Source organism: Vulpes lagopus, chromosome 20, assembly GCF_018345385.1.
Source record: "Vulpes lagopus strain Blue_001 chromosome 20, ASM1834538v1, whole genome shotgun sequence".
NCBI lineage: Eukaryota > Metazoa > Chordata > Mammalia > Carnivora > Canidae > Vulpes > Vulpes lagopus.
In genome coordinates, this window is record NC_054843.1 from 13,128,898 (window position 1) to 13,147,875 (window position 18,978).

General features: G+C 45.2%; 1 protein-coding gene across 6 annotated transcripts in view; it reads left to right on the forward strand.

Annotated features, from left to right (window-relative positions):
* TIAM1 (TIAM Rac1 associated GEF 1) overlaps nt 1-18,978 on the forward strand; it is a 379,913-nt gene that overhangs the window by 312,203 nt on the left and 48,732 nt on the right. For all 6 annotated transcript variants that reach the window (XM_041735233.1, XM_041735234.1, XM_041735232.1 and 3 more), the window contains 3 exons: nt 835-916; nt 5,163-5,249; nt 9,173-9,397. In XM_041735233.1, coding sequence (XP_041591167.1) covers nt 835-916; nt 5,163-5,249; nt 9,173-9,397 — 394 coding nt within the window. The remainder of the gene's footprint in view (nt 1-834; nt 917-5,162; nt 5,250-9,172; nt 9,398-18,978) is intronic.

Consider the following 18,978-nt stretch of genomic DNA (forward strand, 5'->3'; position numbering starts at 1 on the left):
GTGTGTGAACTCTAGCTTTCTGTTATCTTTTTCCTCCCAGGCTTTCTTGGGTTTCTAGAGAACTGATTAATTCATGTGCTTTAGTTTTCTAGCTAATTTGGTATAATCCCGTGGCTAAAAGAGAATATCTTGCATTTATATAATTTTCTGTCAATTTCAGTGCTCTAATTTGTGGCCACTTATTCGTTGTTTTTTTTTTTTTTTTTAAGATTTTATTTATTTATTCATGAGAGACACAGAGAGAGGCAGAGACACAGGCAGAGGGAGAAGCAGGCTCCTTGAGGGGAACCCGATGCAGGACTCGATCCCAGGACCGGAACCAAAGGCAGACACTCAACCACTGAGCCACTCAGGCATTCCTGTCACCACCTACTTGTGTTACTATGAACGTTTTGGTCAGAAATGGTTTGTGAGCAGAAGAGAATGGAAGCACAGAGATTTCTCCTCTTCCTAGGAATTTCTTGTCAAGATCTTTATAGCCTCTTCCTGATTTTAATAATTTTTTTCCTCAGTTCTGGAGAGTTCTTTTAGGCAGGGAGGGGCAGAAGGAGAGGAAGAGGGAAAATCTTATGCAGACTTCACATCTAGCACGGAGTTGAACAGGCGTTGGGGGACCTTGATCTCACGACCCTGATGTCATGACCTGAGCTGAAATCTAGAGTCAGATGTTTAACCTACTGAGCCACCCAGGCTGCCCGAGGACTGGAGATTTTTGATTCCTGGAGATTTTTTTATTTAGCAAATTGCGAAAAAAAGGATTTACAAGATGATGTCTATTCCTAATAAGTTATTTATAATGCCTTCCTAATCAGACTCCTCTTTGTCACTTTTCAGCTGTACAAAGAAATTGAAATTTGTCCAAAAGTCACTCAGAACATCCAGATTGAGAAGTCAGATACGGCCAGTGATAATTATGGTACGTTTATTTTCCTTTGATCTTTGGTGTTTTTCAAGATAAAGCGATTCCTGTGTAAACATGCACTTATTTACAATTTAGTAAAATTCTTTTGGGGCCTATTTAAAACTGATAGCACATCTGGCTTCTGTGTGGGGCAGAGCAGCCAATCTCGGGGGAAAAAAGAGATATTTACTGTGGGTATGATGGAGACTTCAGCCTGAATTTCATAACCTTAATCATCGGGGTCCAACTGCCATAAAAAGGAAATGCCTGTATCGGGAATAGATCGTGTCACACCTCTCTCCCTCAAGTATCCTCATTATTCCCCCTTCCCCCTCAAATAATGTTAAAAAAAAACAACTCTTTTTGGCAGTGAGTTGGGGGGCCCCAAAACCACCCCTAGATTTGTGGATTCAGTAAGAGGACTCGGCGAATAGTCCTACTCATGACCATGGATGGCTTAGCACAGGGCAACTGTACAGAGTGGCCTAATAAAGGGGGAAGGCACATGGGGTGCAGTCTGAGAAAACAGGCGCAGGCTTCCAAGTGTCCTCCCCCAGTCACACGGGGCGTCCTTATTCCCCAGAACCCAGCAACGAGCTGATAATGCGCGGGAGCTGTTGTCTCGTGGGCAAGTTTGTCCGCACCCAGTCCCATAGACCCCCTCGGCCTAGCATGTTCCAAAGTTTTAGACTCCCAGGGGCAAAGCAGGTGTTGAGCACAAACCATGTTATTTGTACAAATTCAAGGCCCAGCAAGCCTCGTTAGGGTTGTTGGGAACCCACCCAACATCCGAGTTCCCAGATGCCAGCCAGGGGCCAAACTTGGAAGCAGGCAGGCCTTTCAGAGGAGAGCAGTCAGGGTTGCTGTGTTGACGCTTTTCCCCTCAGTTGCCTGCATCCTGGCGTAGTTGACTATATAATCCCTTCCATATGTTTAAGCCTACTTAGCCTTACACTGTGGGATTTGAATAGCAGCAGAGTTAAAAGACGTGGGGAAATCCGTACCACGATATTAGTCACGAGTGGCAAGGTTGGCCAGGGGGGCTCAAAGCAGGGAAATGTGCTTCCTGAATTCACCAGGCATCTTCTGTGGGTTGGCCGGGACTCTCTATGTTGTCCTCACTCCCGGACACAGGCCAGCAGCAGCTGCCACCTGGGGCATTGTCCATCTCTTGGCAGAGGGGAAGAGAGACGTTGGGAAGCCAGGTGCTGGTGCCCTCAGAGTGTTATGTTAAAGCAGACCCCAGGGCCCCAGCTCCCAGCGAGGGGCAGAGAGGCGTAGCCCTGCTCTGTGCGCCAAGGAAGAGAACCAGAAAGACAACCGAGGGAAAGACACTAGCCTATCGTCTGTGCTCATTTACAGTTTCTCTCTGAATTAAGTCACTTGGCTTTTTTAGCATGTGAACATCTTCAGATGCCTTACCGAACAGCCAGGGGAGAGCAGACTAGAAACTTTCTGCGATCGCTCCACAGGCCACCAGTCTTCATCCCCGAATGCTCCCGAGACCATTTGGCCTAATGAAGAGAGCCTAATTTTGAACCCTGGTCACTTGCATTACACCTTCCTGCTGTTTACTTCTTGACCTTAAAACCAAAGACATCATAAACCAAGAGGATGTTTTTGACGGCAAAGGAATTAATGTCTGTGAAGGGCTAATTATGCATCAGAAGTGTGACCTTGGTAATTAAAGCAGTAATTGGTAGCAGGGCTATAAATAAGGGTCTGGCTTCTCTAGAGGAAGATGCACCGTGCTTCTTATTCTTTTCTCTTTAAGCAGCAAGAAGCAAGAGAGGGCTGAATTTAAAGCTCTTGAAATGAATTTTTTTTTTTTTTTTAAGATTTATTTATTCATGAGAGAGAGGCAGAGACATAGGCAGAGGGAGAAGCAGGCTCCATGCACGGAACCCCACGCGGGACTCAATCTGGGGATCCACGATCACGCCCTGAGCCGAAGGCAGACGCTCAGTCACTGAGCCACCCAGGTGTCCCTTGAAATGGAATTCTAAGATGGACTGGTATTTGGACCACGAAACAGAGCACAAAACTGTTTTTATATTTTTTTTTATTGACTAGACTGAACCCATTTACTTTTTCACCCTGAAGCTGTTGCAGTCCATCAGGCATCAACCCAGAAAGTCTTGTCAGCAGTGCTTCTCAAACTATCTGGTAAAGAAGCAGGGTTTTTTGTTTTGTTTTCATTTTCAATCCAGTGTGGACCACCACTGCTTTTGTAAACTGCAAAAGCTTGGAGGTGTGGCAGGGTCACTCGGCTGGTTCTCAGTGCTTAGTTTCAATTTCTGTCCTTACATTACTGTCAGCAGCCAGCTGTGCCTCTTTCCTGGATTTCACTTTCTAGAGCCTGCTGCACGTGGCTGGTAACCTCAGCTCAACCATTTATTCTGAGTGGCTGGTTCATGCTGGCGTAAGGTGTTCCTACAGTGTATTGATTGAGAAGTTCAGGAGTCCCCCAATCTGAAGAGACCTGGTTGCCTCTGACCCCAGAACTACCAAGGATGCTAAATTCAGCGCATCGGTATCTAATGTTGACACCCACAGAAGTGTGGCTTCCTGCTGTATACTGAGCTCAGTGTATATTGCTAGTAAAAGTTACTAGCATGCACCAACATACAATAGTCTGACTACAAGGGTGCCTGGGTGGCTCAGTGGTTGAGCCTCTGCCTTTGGCTCAGGTCGTGATTCCCGGGTCCTGGGATCCCAAGTCAGGCTCCCCAAAGGGAGCCTGCTTCTCCCTCTACATATATATATATATATGTCTGTCTCTCTCTTTCTCTCATGAATAAATCAAAAATCTTTAAAAAATAAAATTATTTTTTACTTGAGTGGGGCTTCTTGAAATGTAATCTGAAAGTTACAAGTTGCTATAAGAATGAAATTCAAGATAAGAGAGTAAAATGAAGACCAGAAAGTCCTCGGGGCGTGGCTTGTGTTGTCCCCCTCTGAAGGAGTTATGGTACTGTAGTGGGCGAGGACAGTTGGTAGTTTTGCCTGTGTGTGGGTATCTATTTCCTGGTCCTGTGAACTAAATAGAAAAACACATATTCGTTATGACATGGCCTGAAAAGTCCTGATGACTCCCCGGGCACCAGTCCTGTAATTATTCATTCCATTCTGGTGTTATTTGCGTTATCTGTTCTTTAAAACAGTGTTTTAAAGAAAAAGACAAGAAAAAACACAAAAACTCTGTTTTTTTCTGCCTTCAGCCGTAAGTAAGTACCTATATTATGGGATTATTTTTCACCCAGACCTGAATCTATGTTAGATCTTTACAACTGTATTCATTCCCATTGCTCTTTTTGGGGTGTTTGCCGAAATCTTTTCCTTAAGGCAAAGGAGCTAGTGGTTGGGACATTCCACTGATGGATGTTTGTTTGTTTTTTAAGTAATCTCTACACCTAGAGTGAGGCTCAAACTCATGCCACTGAGATCAGAGTCAGGTGCTTCACTGACTGAGCCAGCCAGGCACCCTGATCAGAAAAGGGTTTTAATGAGACTGTCTAGAAACAGGTGACCAGGGCTTGTAGCCATAGGATCGGGAGCGCCGCAGATCCCCAAACCACCTGGAAGCTCAGGGCCTTGTTCTGCCTTTTTTTTTTTCTGAAAGGTATAGCAACCCCAAGTTCAACTAGCTAATGGGCTTTGGGCTCTAGAAGTCTGGACAGGTAATAAGATAACCTTATGATCACACACTAGCAGAATGTGAAATCAATCCATTTCAATATAAAGTAAGTGAGTTGCTACTTAATCCCTTTTTGCAGAATTTTGTTAAATTAAACTGGTGTCTATACAGCAATACATATGACTGAACACACACTATACAGTTGTTCAGTTGTAAAATATCCCAGGACAAGGATCGGCTGAGAAAAGTCCAGAGGACCCACGTCCAGTAAGCTAATCATTCTGTTTGTGCTGTGGAGGGGACAGCGAAAAAGATAAAGCGATGGCATTTACCAGCAAGTGAGGTCAAACAAAATAGATTTCTTCCACTTGAGTTGATGGGTAGGTGGTGTGAGGATAGACATCGTACCTGGTAATATTAATTTTTACAAGTAGTGACTTTTTTTTTTAGGGTCATCCAAAAATACATTTTTCTGCTTTTTAAAATAATCCAAACAAGGAAAAACCATCGCTCCAAACTGTAACCAAAAACATCAAACATACGTAGTTCACAGCAGGTACTTCCTGTTGTTTGGTAAACATTCAGAAGGTGTGAGCCCTACCATTCTGTCTTTGTGTTTTCTAGGGTTTTCACTTTCCTCTGTGGAAGAAGATGGTGTTCGAAGGCTCTACGTTAATAGTGTAAAGGAAACTGGGTTAGCTTCCAAGAAAGGTAAGTCATTGAGTGTCTTGTCTGTTTGTGCATCCCTCTTAAAATCCCCTTGGAGTTTCTCTGGTTGGTGGATGAGAACAACCAAAGAGTCCACCTGTGAAGATTTTTTGAATGCTGTCTCACTGAAAACCCTTCTAGGGAATATGGATATTATTCTCTAAATACAGGTGTGTATGAAAAGTCACATTCTTGAATTTTAAACCTGATTCTGAGCCCATTTCTTTGGGGCAAGTGGGAAATTCCATTCTAATTTGATATAATTGTCCTTCCCTATCATCTAGGATGGTGTGGGAGTCCTAGGGGTTTTCCTTTAGCAGAGCCTTTAGGAATACCCCTCTGTGCTACAGTGGCCACAGCTGCCATTGGCTCTCACCTGAGCATGCAAAGTTCCTTCAAAGTGGATGTCATCTTGATCCCATTCCTGGAAAAATCTCTGCAGAAGTTGGGAATCTAGGGATCCAGGATCCACTCTTCTCTACCACAGCCTACCTGCATCCCTCACTGGAGTCTGGGTTACTTGTGAAACCCCAACTCTTTCTACTCGGAGAGGATCTTTTTTAACCTACATTTTTTGCTTCCTGTGTTGGTTTCCTAGGGTTACAGTAACAAATTATCACAAGCTGAGTGATTAAAAACAACAGAAATTTACGCTCTTTTAGTTCAGGGAATGGAGAGTTGAGAATCAAGGTATGGGCAGGGTTGTTTCCTTCTGGAGCCTGAGGGAAGAATCTGTTCCCTGCCTCGTCCTACCTTTCGGTGGTTGCTAGTGGTCCTTGACGCTCCTTGGCTGGTGGCTGCATCCTTCCAATCTCTGCCCTGTGGTCAGTGGCCTTCTTCCCTGTGTGTCTCTGTGCCTTTACATGGCCTTCACATGGCCTTCTTAGAAGAATACTGGTCATTGGACTTAGGGTCCATCCTATTCAGAATGATTCTTATCTTCATTACATCTGTAAAGACCCTGTTTCCAGATAAGGTCACATTCTGATATTCTGGGTGGACATGAGTTTTGGAGGACACTCTTCAACCCACCATACTTACCATAAACACATCAGACAGATAGGTAGGGCTCAGAACCTGCCTTCCTTTCATTCTTCTTGCTACGGAATTTTTAGGCAGTGGCAAAATCATACCTGTCGAATGTCAAAGACCAAAACATCGGAGTCAGTTGAACTTAGATGTAATGCCTTGTGTCTGCTCTGTTAGAAGGCTGCTGAGTGGAGCGGCCAAGGAAATGGTGGAGTGCCCTACCTTGTCACCTCCTTCCGTGTCTCGGTACAGCTTAGCTCTGGGTGTTCATGACGTCCAAGCTACCTTTGCAGGTTATTTCTCCCAGCCGTGGAGAAGAGCAGCCTGCACTTGACTATGCACAGAGATGGCAAGAGTGTGACAAATGGGAAATAAAGTCAAAGTCGCTGCTCTCATGGAGGAGGATTTTTCTTCTGTACTGTCCAAGGCCAAAGGCAGCCTGGAGGTGTGGAGTCTGACACTATATCGAGGTCTGGAGGCCGAAGTCTAAGCTGTGTCTCAGCTAAGAGCAGAGATAGCAGAGTTTATTCACCTTCAAACCCAAAGACCGATTGTTATCTCTGGCAGCACGATGAGTGTGCCTGTTGGCGTTGGTGTGGAGGTGGGGAAATATGCTGCCTCCACTTCAGTCACTTCCTGTTTTAGTTCTTTGTGTCCAAGAACCCTAGTGTTAGATAAAAACAAGTTGCTGTCTGCAACCCCCTTACCGCATGTAGCACTGTTCTCTCTAGATTTAAGAGTGATCTCCATTTGTCCACCTAGGTCACAAACACCATCCCAATACCCAGCTTATAGAGGACAGTGTCAAGAAAGAGATTTGGTTTTTGTTTTGTTGTTTTGTTTTGTTTTCTGATGTTAAATCTAGTCTCTATGTGCAGATTTCTGGGTAATAGAGAGGTCACTGTGGATCATAAGAACCTTTTCATGGACATCTCTAATCAGGAAACATTCTCCTCCTTTGGCTTCCATTCACTATTTTGCCTCATTCTTTATAGACAGCCTTGGATGTCCATCACGTTATAACTAAGTCTTTGGTTTGTGTTTGTTAGCCACCTTCGCCTTTTGGCTTGCCATGAGCTAATGGTTAATCCCCCTTTAATACCCACCTTCCCCTCAATTGGATCTCACATCACCTATACTTACAGAATTGACTTTTTTTTTTTTAAGGTTTTGTTTATTTATTCATGGGAGACAGAGAGAGAGGCAAGACACAGCAGAGGGAGAAGCAGGCTCCTCACAGGAAGCCTGATGTGGGACTCCATCCCTGGACCTCAGGGTCACAACCTGAGCCGAAGGTGGATGCTTAACCACTGAGCCACCCAGGCGTCCCTGTGGAAGTTCTTTAAAACAAACAAACTCAAGGCACCTGGGTGGTTCAGCTGGTTAAGCGTCCAACTCTTGATTTTGGCTCAAGTTATGATGCTGGGATCATGATATTGAACCCCACATCGATCTCTATGCTGAGTGTGGAGCCTGCTTGAGATTCTCTCTCCCCCTCTCTCTCTCCCCCCCAAAAACACCTTCAATCTCATAGATGTTTAAGTCTTTTTTTTTCCTTATATTACCTCCTCTAATATCTAAACAAAAAGGTTGTCTCCAAGAGAAGACTTAAAAAAAAAAAAACTACTTTCACATGGGGAAATTTTATATTTTCAAACTCAAATGCTGTGATGGCAAAATCTTTTACCTAAAAATGGAGTGGTTGGCTTCCCAGAATCCCACCGCTGATACAGAGAGAAACATTCTCATTTCTCTTCCATTGCCTTCCCACTCAAAATGTTTCTTGGAGAGTTTTATGCTAGAAGATTGATGTTGAATAGTTTGGAAACCCGAGTACAGATGGCCAAGGGGTGTGACTCGGTGGAGCTGGGAAGTGAGAATGCCTTTGTGGAAACACTTTTCTGAGGCATCAGAGGTGGGATCCGTGGATACCTGAGGAGTTAAGTGGCTTCTCGTTTCTGCAGTTTATTCCTTACCTCTGCTCTTCACTCACTTGGCTTTTTCAAGTTTGCTTTTCCACACAAGTCTATAAAATAAGAGCTGGACTCTTTTTTTCTTCTTAGCTGAAACAATACTCTATTTCCTTTCACGTTCTCCTCTAACCTCTCCCTTTCTCAACCTGCTGGAATGGTCTTTTAATACCAGGTTGTAATGCCCTAGGGTCAGTCACAACCTCCCGTTCTTTTGGGTTAGGCTGGTTCAGAGCTGCTCCTTTGGGTCCCCAACGTTGGCAGCTCCACTAACATGCTTTGCAAAAGCAGTGGAACCTTCAGGCACCTTCTAAAAGACCTCCACCCCGAGGTCCTGATGCAGTTAAACAAAGGGGGGAGTGCAAAAAATGATCACATTTGCTTCTGGAGATTGTGTTTGGAGTAGAGTGATTTTCTGTGGTTGTAGCCAGAAAGAGCTCGCCGCATTCTGGTTCTATAGCTGGTCCCATAGCAGTGACCCAAGAGGTCACTGTGCCACATGTCTACACTGTAGCATGAGTGTGTACACAACATACTGATCATGGTAATGATAGCATTTCTGCCTTTCCCCCTCAAAACCAAGGGTGACAGCCAGAATTAACATTTATGAGGAGAAACTGGCAGATGCCCAGAGCATACAGATTCGAGAAGGAGTAAATGTGTTTAGTTGGTGTGGAAGACAGATAGGCACGCTGTGTCACATCGAGTCCAGAACCTTCTGAAACCGAGGCCCATGCGGTCACCTGATGATCACAGAGGAAGCTAGAGCCTGTATGCACCAGCACCGGGGCCGTGGGGCCATGACAAGTGAGCCCCGAGTTCCCTTCACGGCGGGGCTCCTATGCTGTTGTGATCTGACTCGCCACCACCACCACCACTGCTTTTATGTGCGTGTGAAATTAAACATTTTCCACCTTGCGTTGGCAGGCCTGAAGGCGGGAGATGAGATTCTCGAGATCAATAATCGTGCTGCAGGCACCCTGAACTCATCTGTGCTCAAAGATTTCCTCTCGCAGCCTTCCCTGGGCCTCCTGGTGAGGACCTACCCTGAGCCGGAGGGAGGCTTGGAGCTGCTGGACTGCCCGCCCCACCGAGCGGACGGCCCCGTGGACCTCAGCGAGAGCCCCCTGGCCTTTCTCAGCAGCAACCCAGGTATGACTGTGACGTTGACCTTGTGGGGGTGTGGGGGTGTGGGTGTGGGTGGGGGGTTGTGTTCCCCTGGACCAGGGCCAGTAGGCATAAGGCGTGTGAGGGAGATGAACTGGTTACTGAATGTGTGTGTCCCGTGCATTTCCAAGGTTTGGGACCATGTGTTCTTGTGGAGTAAGTGTTTGGTCACCAGTCAACCTGTTGCACACGGAGAGCTTCAGTGTGCTGCTGCTGCTGTTTGTCATTGTGGGGAAGGTCGATTGGGTGGAGGCCACCGTCTCTGGGCTGTGGACAGAGATAATAGAGATGGAGAAACACCAGGAACCAGTAGGGCTCCAGGTCCTACCTCCGCCTTCCCCATCACCATCCCCCAAACCATCCAGCCCTGGCTTTCCCTTCTGCCTGAGAGAGGGCATACATTGCCCAGAGCGCAAATGCACTCAGAGCTCACATTTGGTCAGCTTCTCTTGGGCTCTCCCAAGCTTGAGTGTGAGCGTGAGGCTATAGGCAGAAGCAAGCCCTGCCCCATCTGTTGTCCCCCTGCTCACAGCTTTTCTCCCTATCCTTTTGCAACCTTGCGCTCGTCCTAAAAGAAGCAACCAGAATGCTACCTGCCCCTTGACACCTTCCTGGGTGGGACCCAGCAGAGCTAGCTCCCTCCTCTGGGACCCTAGGACCCTGCAGAGACATCTTTCATGTGGGCCCTAGTCATATGACACTCTTCTTACTGGTGTGTCTTCTCTCTGTCCCGAGTTTGTTTTCAGGGACTGGGCTTATGCCTTCTTCCTGTTGCTGCACAAGCCGCCACCTTCTCATTCAGCGAGAGCCCGTGAATGAGTATACCAGTCAACAGCATTATTGTCACTTATTTCTCCATGACCTGATTCTAAAAATGGGGTTGGTTTCTTTAAAAAAAAAAAAAAAAAAAAAAAAGATTTTTATTTATTTATTCATGAGAGAGGCAGAGACACAGGCAGAGGGAGAAGCAGGCTCCATTCAGGAAGCCTGATGTGGGACTCAAACCCAGGACCCTGGGATCACGCCCTGAGCTGAAGGCAGATGCTCAACTGCTGAGCCACCCAGGTGTCCCTAAATGATGGGGTTGGTTTTATTAGTAAGTTGGCATTTAAGATTTCGTTTCTTTTTAAAACTTGAGTTAAACTTTTTTTAAAAAGTCTGGTTTCAAACTCTGAGTGTGTAGGTACTTTGAGTCTCCTTGCCCTGCCATCATTTTTCAAATTCCCTTCTGAAGTTTGGCTTGATGAGAGTAGGTCACCCCCAGACCCCTTGTGAGAGTTCGTGCTTTTGCTCAGTGGCTGTCGCAAGGATTTGGCAAGTTGGGGCTTCAGAAAATTGATGGCACTTATTGCTGTTGACTTCCTTGAATCATTATATCATTGCAGTACCCACACCCCAGTCACATTTTTAGAACATGACTCCAGTGAGCTGTGTAACCAGAGTGGAGGGAATGGAAACGATGAAGGCCATTCTTTTGTGTTGCCACAAGGTGGCAGCATCAATCCCATAAAACTCAGTTCACACAGAGAGGTTTCTGTAATAAGCCTTTAAAAAAAAAAAAAGATCTTATTTATTTATTCATGAGAGACACAGAGAAAGAGAGAGGCAGAGACACAGGCAGAGGGAGAAGCAGGCTCCATGCAGGGAGCCCAACGTGGGACTGGATCCCAGGACTCCAGGATCACACTCTGGGCCAAAGGCAGGTGCTAAACCACTGAGCCACCCAGGGATCCCCCTGTAATAAGCCTTTGAAGGAGGCATGTTGTGTTAGCTTATTTAAAGGATTTTTATAAGATCTGGATGTACATACTATGAACAGTGTGCGCACAACTTTTTTAGAATTTTTTTTTCTGTCCGAGCCCTTCCTGTGGGTTATGGATATTAAGCAGGAGTTGGCGCAAACTACAACCCGCCAGCCAAATGCAAACCACGGCCTGTTTTTATAAATAAGTTTTATCAGAACACAGCCATGCCCATCATTTGTGTCTTGTCTCTGGCTGCTTTCTCATTGCAAGGGCAGAGCTGAGTAACCGTGACAGGGACTCATAGTCTGCAGAGCTGGAGATATTCACTTTCTGGACCATTACAGATAGTTTCCCTATCAGAGAGTATAACTGAAATTGCTCACAATTTGCCCCTTTTAAAGATAATCACTGTTTTGGGGTGTTTGTTCTCTTAAAAAACTGCACAGGTGCGTGTGTGTATGTGTACAGTTTGTGAATTTTTTATTAAAATTGTTTTAGTTAAATATATTTGCATACAGGAATTTTAGAAATATTTGAGTATAGAATATAGAATATACGTTTATATAGTAGGCGTCCCATCTTTTTTTTTTTTTTGATGGAGTTTTAAACTTAACAGCTGGGATCCCTGGGTGGCGCAGCGGTTTGGCGCCTGCCTTTGGCCCAGGGCGCGATCCTGGAGACCCGGGATCGAATCCCACGTCGGGCTCCCAGTGCATGGAGCCTGCTTCTCCCTCTGCCTGTGTCTCTGCCTCTCTCTCTCTATGACTATCATAAATAAATAAATAAAAATTAAAAAAAAATAAACTTAACAGCTGACCTTTACATGCTATATATTGCCTCTTTTAGGCCAGTCATTTTTGAAGGCTGAGTACTAAATCCACTGAACCTACAGGTGTTTGAAACACATTAAAATTTCCATTTTGGAATCATTCTTAGAAGATTCACTTATTCCTTGGAACGATACGTTGGAACTGACATTTGTTGAGTCAGGTGCTGAAGAGTCAGCCTTGTGACTGGGCCGTGACTGTGTTTGCAAACTTAAATTTTAGTGAATGTTTCTGTTTTTCTATCGGTTCACCTTTTAATATTTTGCAATGATCGAAAATCCTTCCAAACAAAGTCTTCTCGGTCCAATTCAGATCATCAGACTGGTTCAAGACAAAGCAAGAGAGTCAAGTCGTCGTGTGGGTTTTCTTATTGGGTTCCTAGGTTGTCTTCAAAAGTAGTAAGTTCCAGAAGCATTCTCAGGTGCCCTGGGCAGTGGCAGCCCAACTGGAGTGGCTGGAGGGGGAGCCCGGGCCTCAGCCTCTCTGCCTTCTGGTTGCTGCTGCTTCCTGGTCTTCATTTAACCATGAAAAGCACAAGAGGCAAGTAAACAGGATAAAATAACCTACACGATTGCTCTATAATGAGGCAGAGATAAAGCAGTGTCCACTGATTGCTTCAGTTAAAATAGCAAAGGAAATAACTAGTAAATTGGTACAATGGGGAGGCTGGATTGTAGCCTTTGTCTAAATTTAGAAGTAGCTAAAAATAAGCATCTTGAGAAGCAGGTTTGAGGTCTGATGCAGGGACCATCTTAACGGTGGTCACAGTGGGTGTTTGGCAGCCTTGACAGAGAGCTAGCAGTGTGTCAGGGACACTGAGGTCCAAATGAGCCCCGGCCAGTGCCTGTCCATGGGAGGCCAGTGCCTGTCCATGGGAGGCTGGCCCAGCTGCTCTGCTGCTCACCCCATCCTACAAGCCCAAGTAGGCAGGCTTGGTCCAGTCCTGCCCTCAATATGGGATTACCATTCAGGGCTGGATTATTTCTGAGCCCCTTTTTCTCATGTAAAGGTTTGTTTCCTCTCTGATTGAGCATCACATCCTAGTGGCTAAGAGTGGGTTCTGGGACCAGGTTTCTTGAGACTAGGTCCCATTTCTGTGTTTATTAGATTTCTGTCTTCGAACAGGTTACAGTTCATCTCATGCCCCAGCATCCTCATGCGTAAGATAGGGATAAAACTATAGTACTATCTCATTAAGTTGTTGTGAGGATGAATTGAGTTATAAAAGTAAAGTGTTTAGGGGTACTTGGGTGGCTCAGATGATTAAGCATCTGCCTTCAGCTCAGGCCATAATCTCAGGGCCCTGGGATCGAGCCCCACATCAGGCTCCCTGCTCAGCGGGGAGGCTACTTCTTCCTCTCCCTCTACTGCCCGCCTCCCCCCCTCCCCCCCACCCCCCGCTTGTGCTCTCTCTCTCACTCAGTCTTTCAAATAATAAATACATAAAGTCTTTTTTAAAAAAATGAAACAAAAGAGTAATAGGTCTTAGGAAAGTACTGGATAAATGTTACATATGTGAAGCACAATCTCTTATGGGTACGTGAAGATTTTCTGACTTGTAACCAGAGGCTGCTCATTTTTTATCTCATGGGTCTCTACTCCATCTACCTCAATCTGCAACAGGTGAATTGTCTGATAACTAAATTTATGAATACCTTACTTAAGTATTTTCCTTTCTTGGGTAGAAAGAAATGAATTCTGTAATCTAGATGCTGAGATATCTGAGCCCCTTCTCAGAGATCACGATTCACACAGTCTGGGCTGCAGCCTGGGGTGCATTTGTTGTGGTATGATTGCTTAAAACTCGGGATTCTAATGTGCAACTAGGATTGGGATCCGCTACCGTAGGTCACCGACTATCCTTTGGTTGTCGATCCTCTTTTTATTGTCTTGGTGGAATGATAAGGTGATTGAAATATTACAGTCACATGCAAGCCATCTGTAGTGATATGTGTCGATATCATAATTGTGGTCTGAGATTTTGTTTTTTTTTTAAGATTTCCGTATTTATATAAGTTATCTCGACCTCCAACACAAGACTTGAACTCATGACCTGGAAATCAAGAGTTGCATGCTCCATGGCCTGAGCCAGCTGGGCACCCCTGAGATGTTTGTATGAAAATCTGTTAGGTGACGTGGAATGCATCTCCACCCCCCTCTCCCTTTATGGCGAGGCAGTGTGGTGAATGGATTACTGTGTCGGCTTAGAGAACCAGGGACCCCTTCCTAAGTGTTCTCCCTAAGACTCTGTTTCCCACACACAAGTCATGACCATCCATGGGTCCTTGTTGAAATCCTTCTTGAGCTACTTTCATCTTTTTTTTTTTTTTTAATATTTGTTTACCGACACAGTGCTAGGAAAATGGAGGAAGGATGTCTAGACAAAAAAGTCCCTTGAGTGACTGTTATTATAGAAAGAACCTTGGGGCAGAAGGGAAGCTGGAGTAGGAAGTTGCAAAACCGTGTGAAGTTTCCAAAAAGCCTCTCAAATGTTCCTGTGTGATTTATTCTGAATACTGATCTCATCTGGAGCTACTAATGTTTTGGGCCGGATAATTCTTTGTTGGGATGTTGTGGGGGTCGGGGGCATCCTGTGCATTGATGTTTACCAGTATTATCACCAACTACTGTAAATCAGTGGTAAGTAGTCCCTTCTCCCAAGTAGCACTGATCCAGTTATCATCAGATATTGCCAGATGTCTCCCACACAGCAAAATCTCTTCCATTTGAAAGCCACCGGCCTGATGTATCAGAGGTAAACCTACCTCACCCTGTTAGGGAAATATTCCAAGTGAACATCAATATGGAAAAGCAAACGTGGATCTTGAAATAACTTTTAAAGATTTTATAAAGCTGAGGGAATTCTTCTTCTTCTTCTTTGTTTTTTTTAAGATTTTATTTATTAATGAGAGATGCAGAGAGAGGCAGAGACATAGGCAGAGAGAGAAGCAGGCTCCCTGTGAGGAGCCTGTTGCAGGACTTGATCCCAGGACCCTGGGATCAGGACCTGACTGGAAGGCAGATGCTCAACCACTGAGCCACCCACGTGCCCCTCATTGAAGGAATTCTAATGCAGATACCCATTTCTGGCATCTCCCACCCCCTCTCCCCTTCTTTGAGTCAAGGGAAGAGCAGAGAACAAATCGATACTTATTTCGAGGCCTTTCTCCCAAGTGTGAACAAAACTGTTTTGGAAGAAGATTTTTATTTATCACTGAAATTAACTCATGAAACAGGTAATTATGCAAACCCCCCATTGTATGCAAGTTATAAGAATCAGTACAAGTGGCATCCATGGTATCTTTCCAAGGTTTCAAAATTTATCATGTCTTTCATTTTAAATTCTGCCATCGAGGCTCATATCCATTTCATTTTTATGGTGACAGCAGCTCTGCTTTATCTTCCCTAAAATTCCACCTGCCCAGTTGGGTTGAAACCGGTGCCCTCATTTATTAGCTCAGTATTCCAATAAAAACGCTGAGGCTCAGCAAACTGAAGTTGGTCCTTGTTGGGGAAGAAAAAAAAAAAAAGTTCCAGAAGCTGAGCCGGGCATCAGCAGCTAACTCTGGCCCATACGAGTTAAAGACAATTGGGGCCTTCGTTGGGGTTTGGAGAGCCAGCTTCCCCCTCCCTTGACAGACCTCAGGCACATCTGTCTGATGCCAACTGGGAGATTGGAGTCTGTTTCAAGTACAAATATCCCTCCTGCAGGAAGTAGATTAAGCAGTATTTGTTGTAACAGGAAAAGCTTCTGTGACAGCTGGGAGAGTCGAAGGCATCTTGGTCAGGGAAGGAACGGTTGGGCGCCCAACATGGACAGCTGTTTGATTGGCGGGCAGAGCATGCTTCCCTACAGTGAAGTGGGAGTCTATTTCCGACTGTTGTACCGTGCAGATTGTCTGGGGCTTGATTCTGAAAACAAGACATCAGGCAGCAGGGAGAGGCAACAAAGAAAGAGGAACTGCACAGATTTATCTTCCTGCAAACAAATATGGCCCCGTCCTTCGGAGGCTCTAACGTCTCACAGATACCAGTAGCACATGGCCTTCTATTTGTTTGTTGATAAAATTTGGAGCCGGGTGCGTTTTGGAAACTGTCTGGGCTCCATGATTTTGTCACACAGCACCTGGCCTGCTTCCTGAGGCCCTGCTGGGAAGAGCCAAACACTTCTACATCTTGATTTCCAGCTGGATTGGGTTGATGGTGCCTGTCAAATCCTGTGTGGGGCAGGGGGGAGAAATGTTTCAGAATTTAAGAGCCTCCATTTTTATATTTTTATTTTTATTTTCTTATTTTTTTAAAGATTTTATTTATTTATTCATGAGAGACACACAGAGAGAGGCAGAGACACAGGCAGAGGGAGAAGCAGGCTCCCTGCAGGGGAACCCGATACAGGACTCGATCCCAGGACGCCGGGGTCACGCCCTGAGCCAAAGGCAGATGCGCATCCACTGAGCCCCCCCAGGCGTCCCCCATTCGTATATTTTTAAAGAACATGAATGAACATGATATTATTTGACTTTCACAACCAATTAACCCAATCAGTAAGGCCTATATCTACAGTTGTGGATTTAAAAATTTTACCTCCAGGGATCCCAAGGTGGCTCTGCAGTTGAGCGCCTGCCTTCGGCCCAGGACGTGACCCTGGAGTCCCGGGATCGAGTCCCACGTCAGGCTCCCTGCATGGAGCCTGCTCCTCCCTCTGCCTGTGTCTCTGCCTCTCTCTGTGTCTCTCATGAATAAATAAATAAAATCTTTTTTTAAAAAAAATTCTCTCCAAAGAGAAACAGACGCTGAGATTTTGTGAAATTTGGCTGGAAAGAAGTTGTCTGTTAAGTTAAAGTTGTAGTGATAATACACTTTTTTCATAGCATATATTAAGCTCTCCCTGTTTTTTTTGTTTTCTTTATAATTATTTTTGTTTCTTAGCTTTGTCATGGAGAGGGTGTTAATGCTGATCTTATATTTAAATTGTGAGTGTTTCTATGGAATTCTTATAGGACAGTAAAAAGACTGAAAAGCAAAATAAAATCCCAGCCTAGTGACTAAATTTCAGCCCAGTGTTTTTATTGGCAGTGTCTAACCTTTTCTTGCCCCCTTGTCTTCAAATCATTTTTTTTTTCACACAGAGATTTAAACTCAGGCATTAATCACAGCTTTCAGAAAATCAATGTTATAATTGCTTCCTCTTTGGAAATGTTTGAATTGGAGAATCTGCTTGTTTAATACATATTGTTAATACATCTCATAAGTGAAAGAGTTTTATCTCCTTTCTTTAAATTTAAGTCCAGAATGGACTTGAATGGAATCAGGCTGAATGTGTCTCAACCAAGAATTAAAGATAACTTTAAATGTCAGCTGACATTGATGTGTCCTTCCTTCCAGTGGTGAGTGGGATGTGCTAGTCGCAAAAGTTTTCTCGGTCCCAAGAACATGTTTATGACGTGAAAATCATTCTAAAAAGTGAAGAAAGGGTGCCTGGGTGGCTCAGTCAGTTAAGCATCTGCCTTTGGCTCAGGTCATAATCTCAGGGTCCTGGAATCGAGCCCTGCATTGGGCTTTCTGCTCAGCAGGGAATCTGCTTTTCCCTCTCCCCATGCCCCTCCCCACTGCTCATTTTCTCTTTCTCTCTTTCTGTCAAATAAATAAATGGAATTTTAAAAAAGATTTTATTTATTTATTCATGAGAGGCACAGAGAGAGAGAGAGAGGCAGAGACATAGGCAGAGGGAGAAGCAAGCTCCCAGCGAGGAGTCCGATATGGGACTTGATCCTAGAACCCCAGAATCATGACCTGAGCCGAAGGCAGATGCTCAACTACTGAGCCACCCAGGTGGCCCAATAAATGGAATCTTCAAAAAAAAAAAAAAAAGTGAAGAAACGATCACACCCATTCACAACAATGCATCTTATTTATGGTGCCTGTGGATCTAGCCGGCAGGGCCTGTCCTGCCCAGCCTTAGCCCTGGTCTGTGCTTCCTTATTCTCTGGGGCTGCCCAGCCCCCTGTCGATCCTTTGTCTTTTCAGAGTTGGCCCTGCTTCTCCTCTGTGCTGCCAAGTGGCTGCCGGGCACCTCCTTGATGCCAGATATTGTGCTACCTCTGGGGTTGGAGTGGAGGTGAGGCAGCGGTTCCCTTGCTCTGACTGCTTCTTCAGCCATCTCCCAGCCTTGTCTTGGGCTTTGCCATCTCTCTGATGGTTAGTGGGGCCATTGGTCTGTGTGTGCACAGTGGTGAGTAAATGGGGTGGGGGGGGGGGTTGTGGTGGCCAGCTACGTCCAGGACAAGGATGAGTTTCCTTCAGTGTCTGTTTTTAGAGGAAAGTGTCTTATAGCGAAGGCATAGGGAGCTGTAGTAGGATGTTACAAAACTGCATTGGGGTTGCCAAAAAACTCAAAAGTGTTTTTCCGTAAACCTCTTAGGCTAGGGGATGTTCAGAGAAGGGCCTCAAAGCATAGAAGCAAGAGCGTGACCTCTTCTGTTTGAAGTTCCTGTTCCTGCCTTGCTGATACCTTTCTTCAGCTGTCGGTTCCTGCCTCTCTGGCTGTCTTCAATGGCTAAATACCCCTAGCCTGTTTATTGGTCGTCTTCTGCTACATATCAAACCACCCCAAGGAAGTCCTTTTATTTCCTCATTCTCCTGTGTTCGGCACTTTGGTTTAGGCTCAGCTGGGTGGTTGTTCTGCTCTCCTTGCCTGGAGTCACTTATGTGGCGGTGTCATCTGGTGGCTTGACCAGGGCTGGATTAAGATGGCCTCACTTGCATGTTTGGTGATTGGTTGACTGGGTCTCCTTCCACCTGAGACCTCTCATCCTCAAGAGGCTAGCTTGTGGTTTCTTTGTATGGTGAGCTCAGAGATCCTGGAGGCAGAACCAAAGGCTGCAGAGACACTTGAGATCTTAGCTTAAAATTCATGTATCACCATCTATGTCACGTTTTGTTGATGAAAGCATGTCACTGGGCCGGCCCCAATTTATGGGGTGGAGAAAAAGTA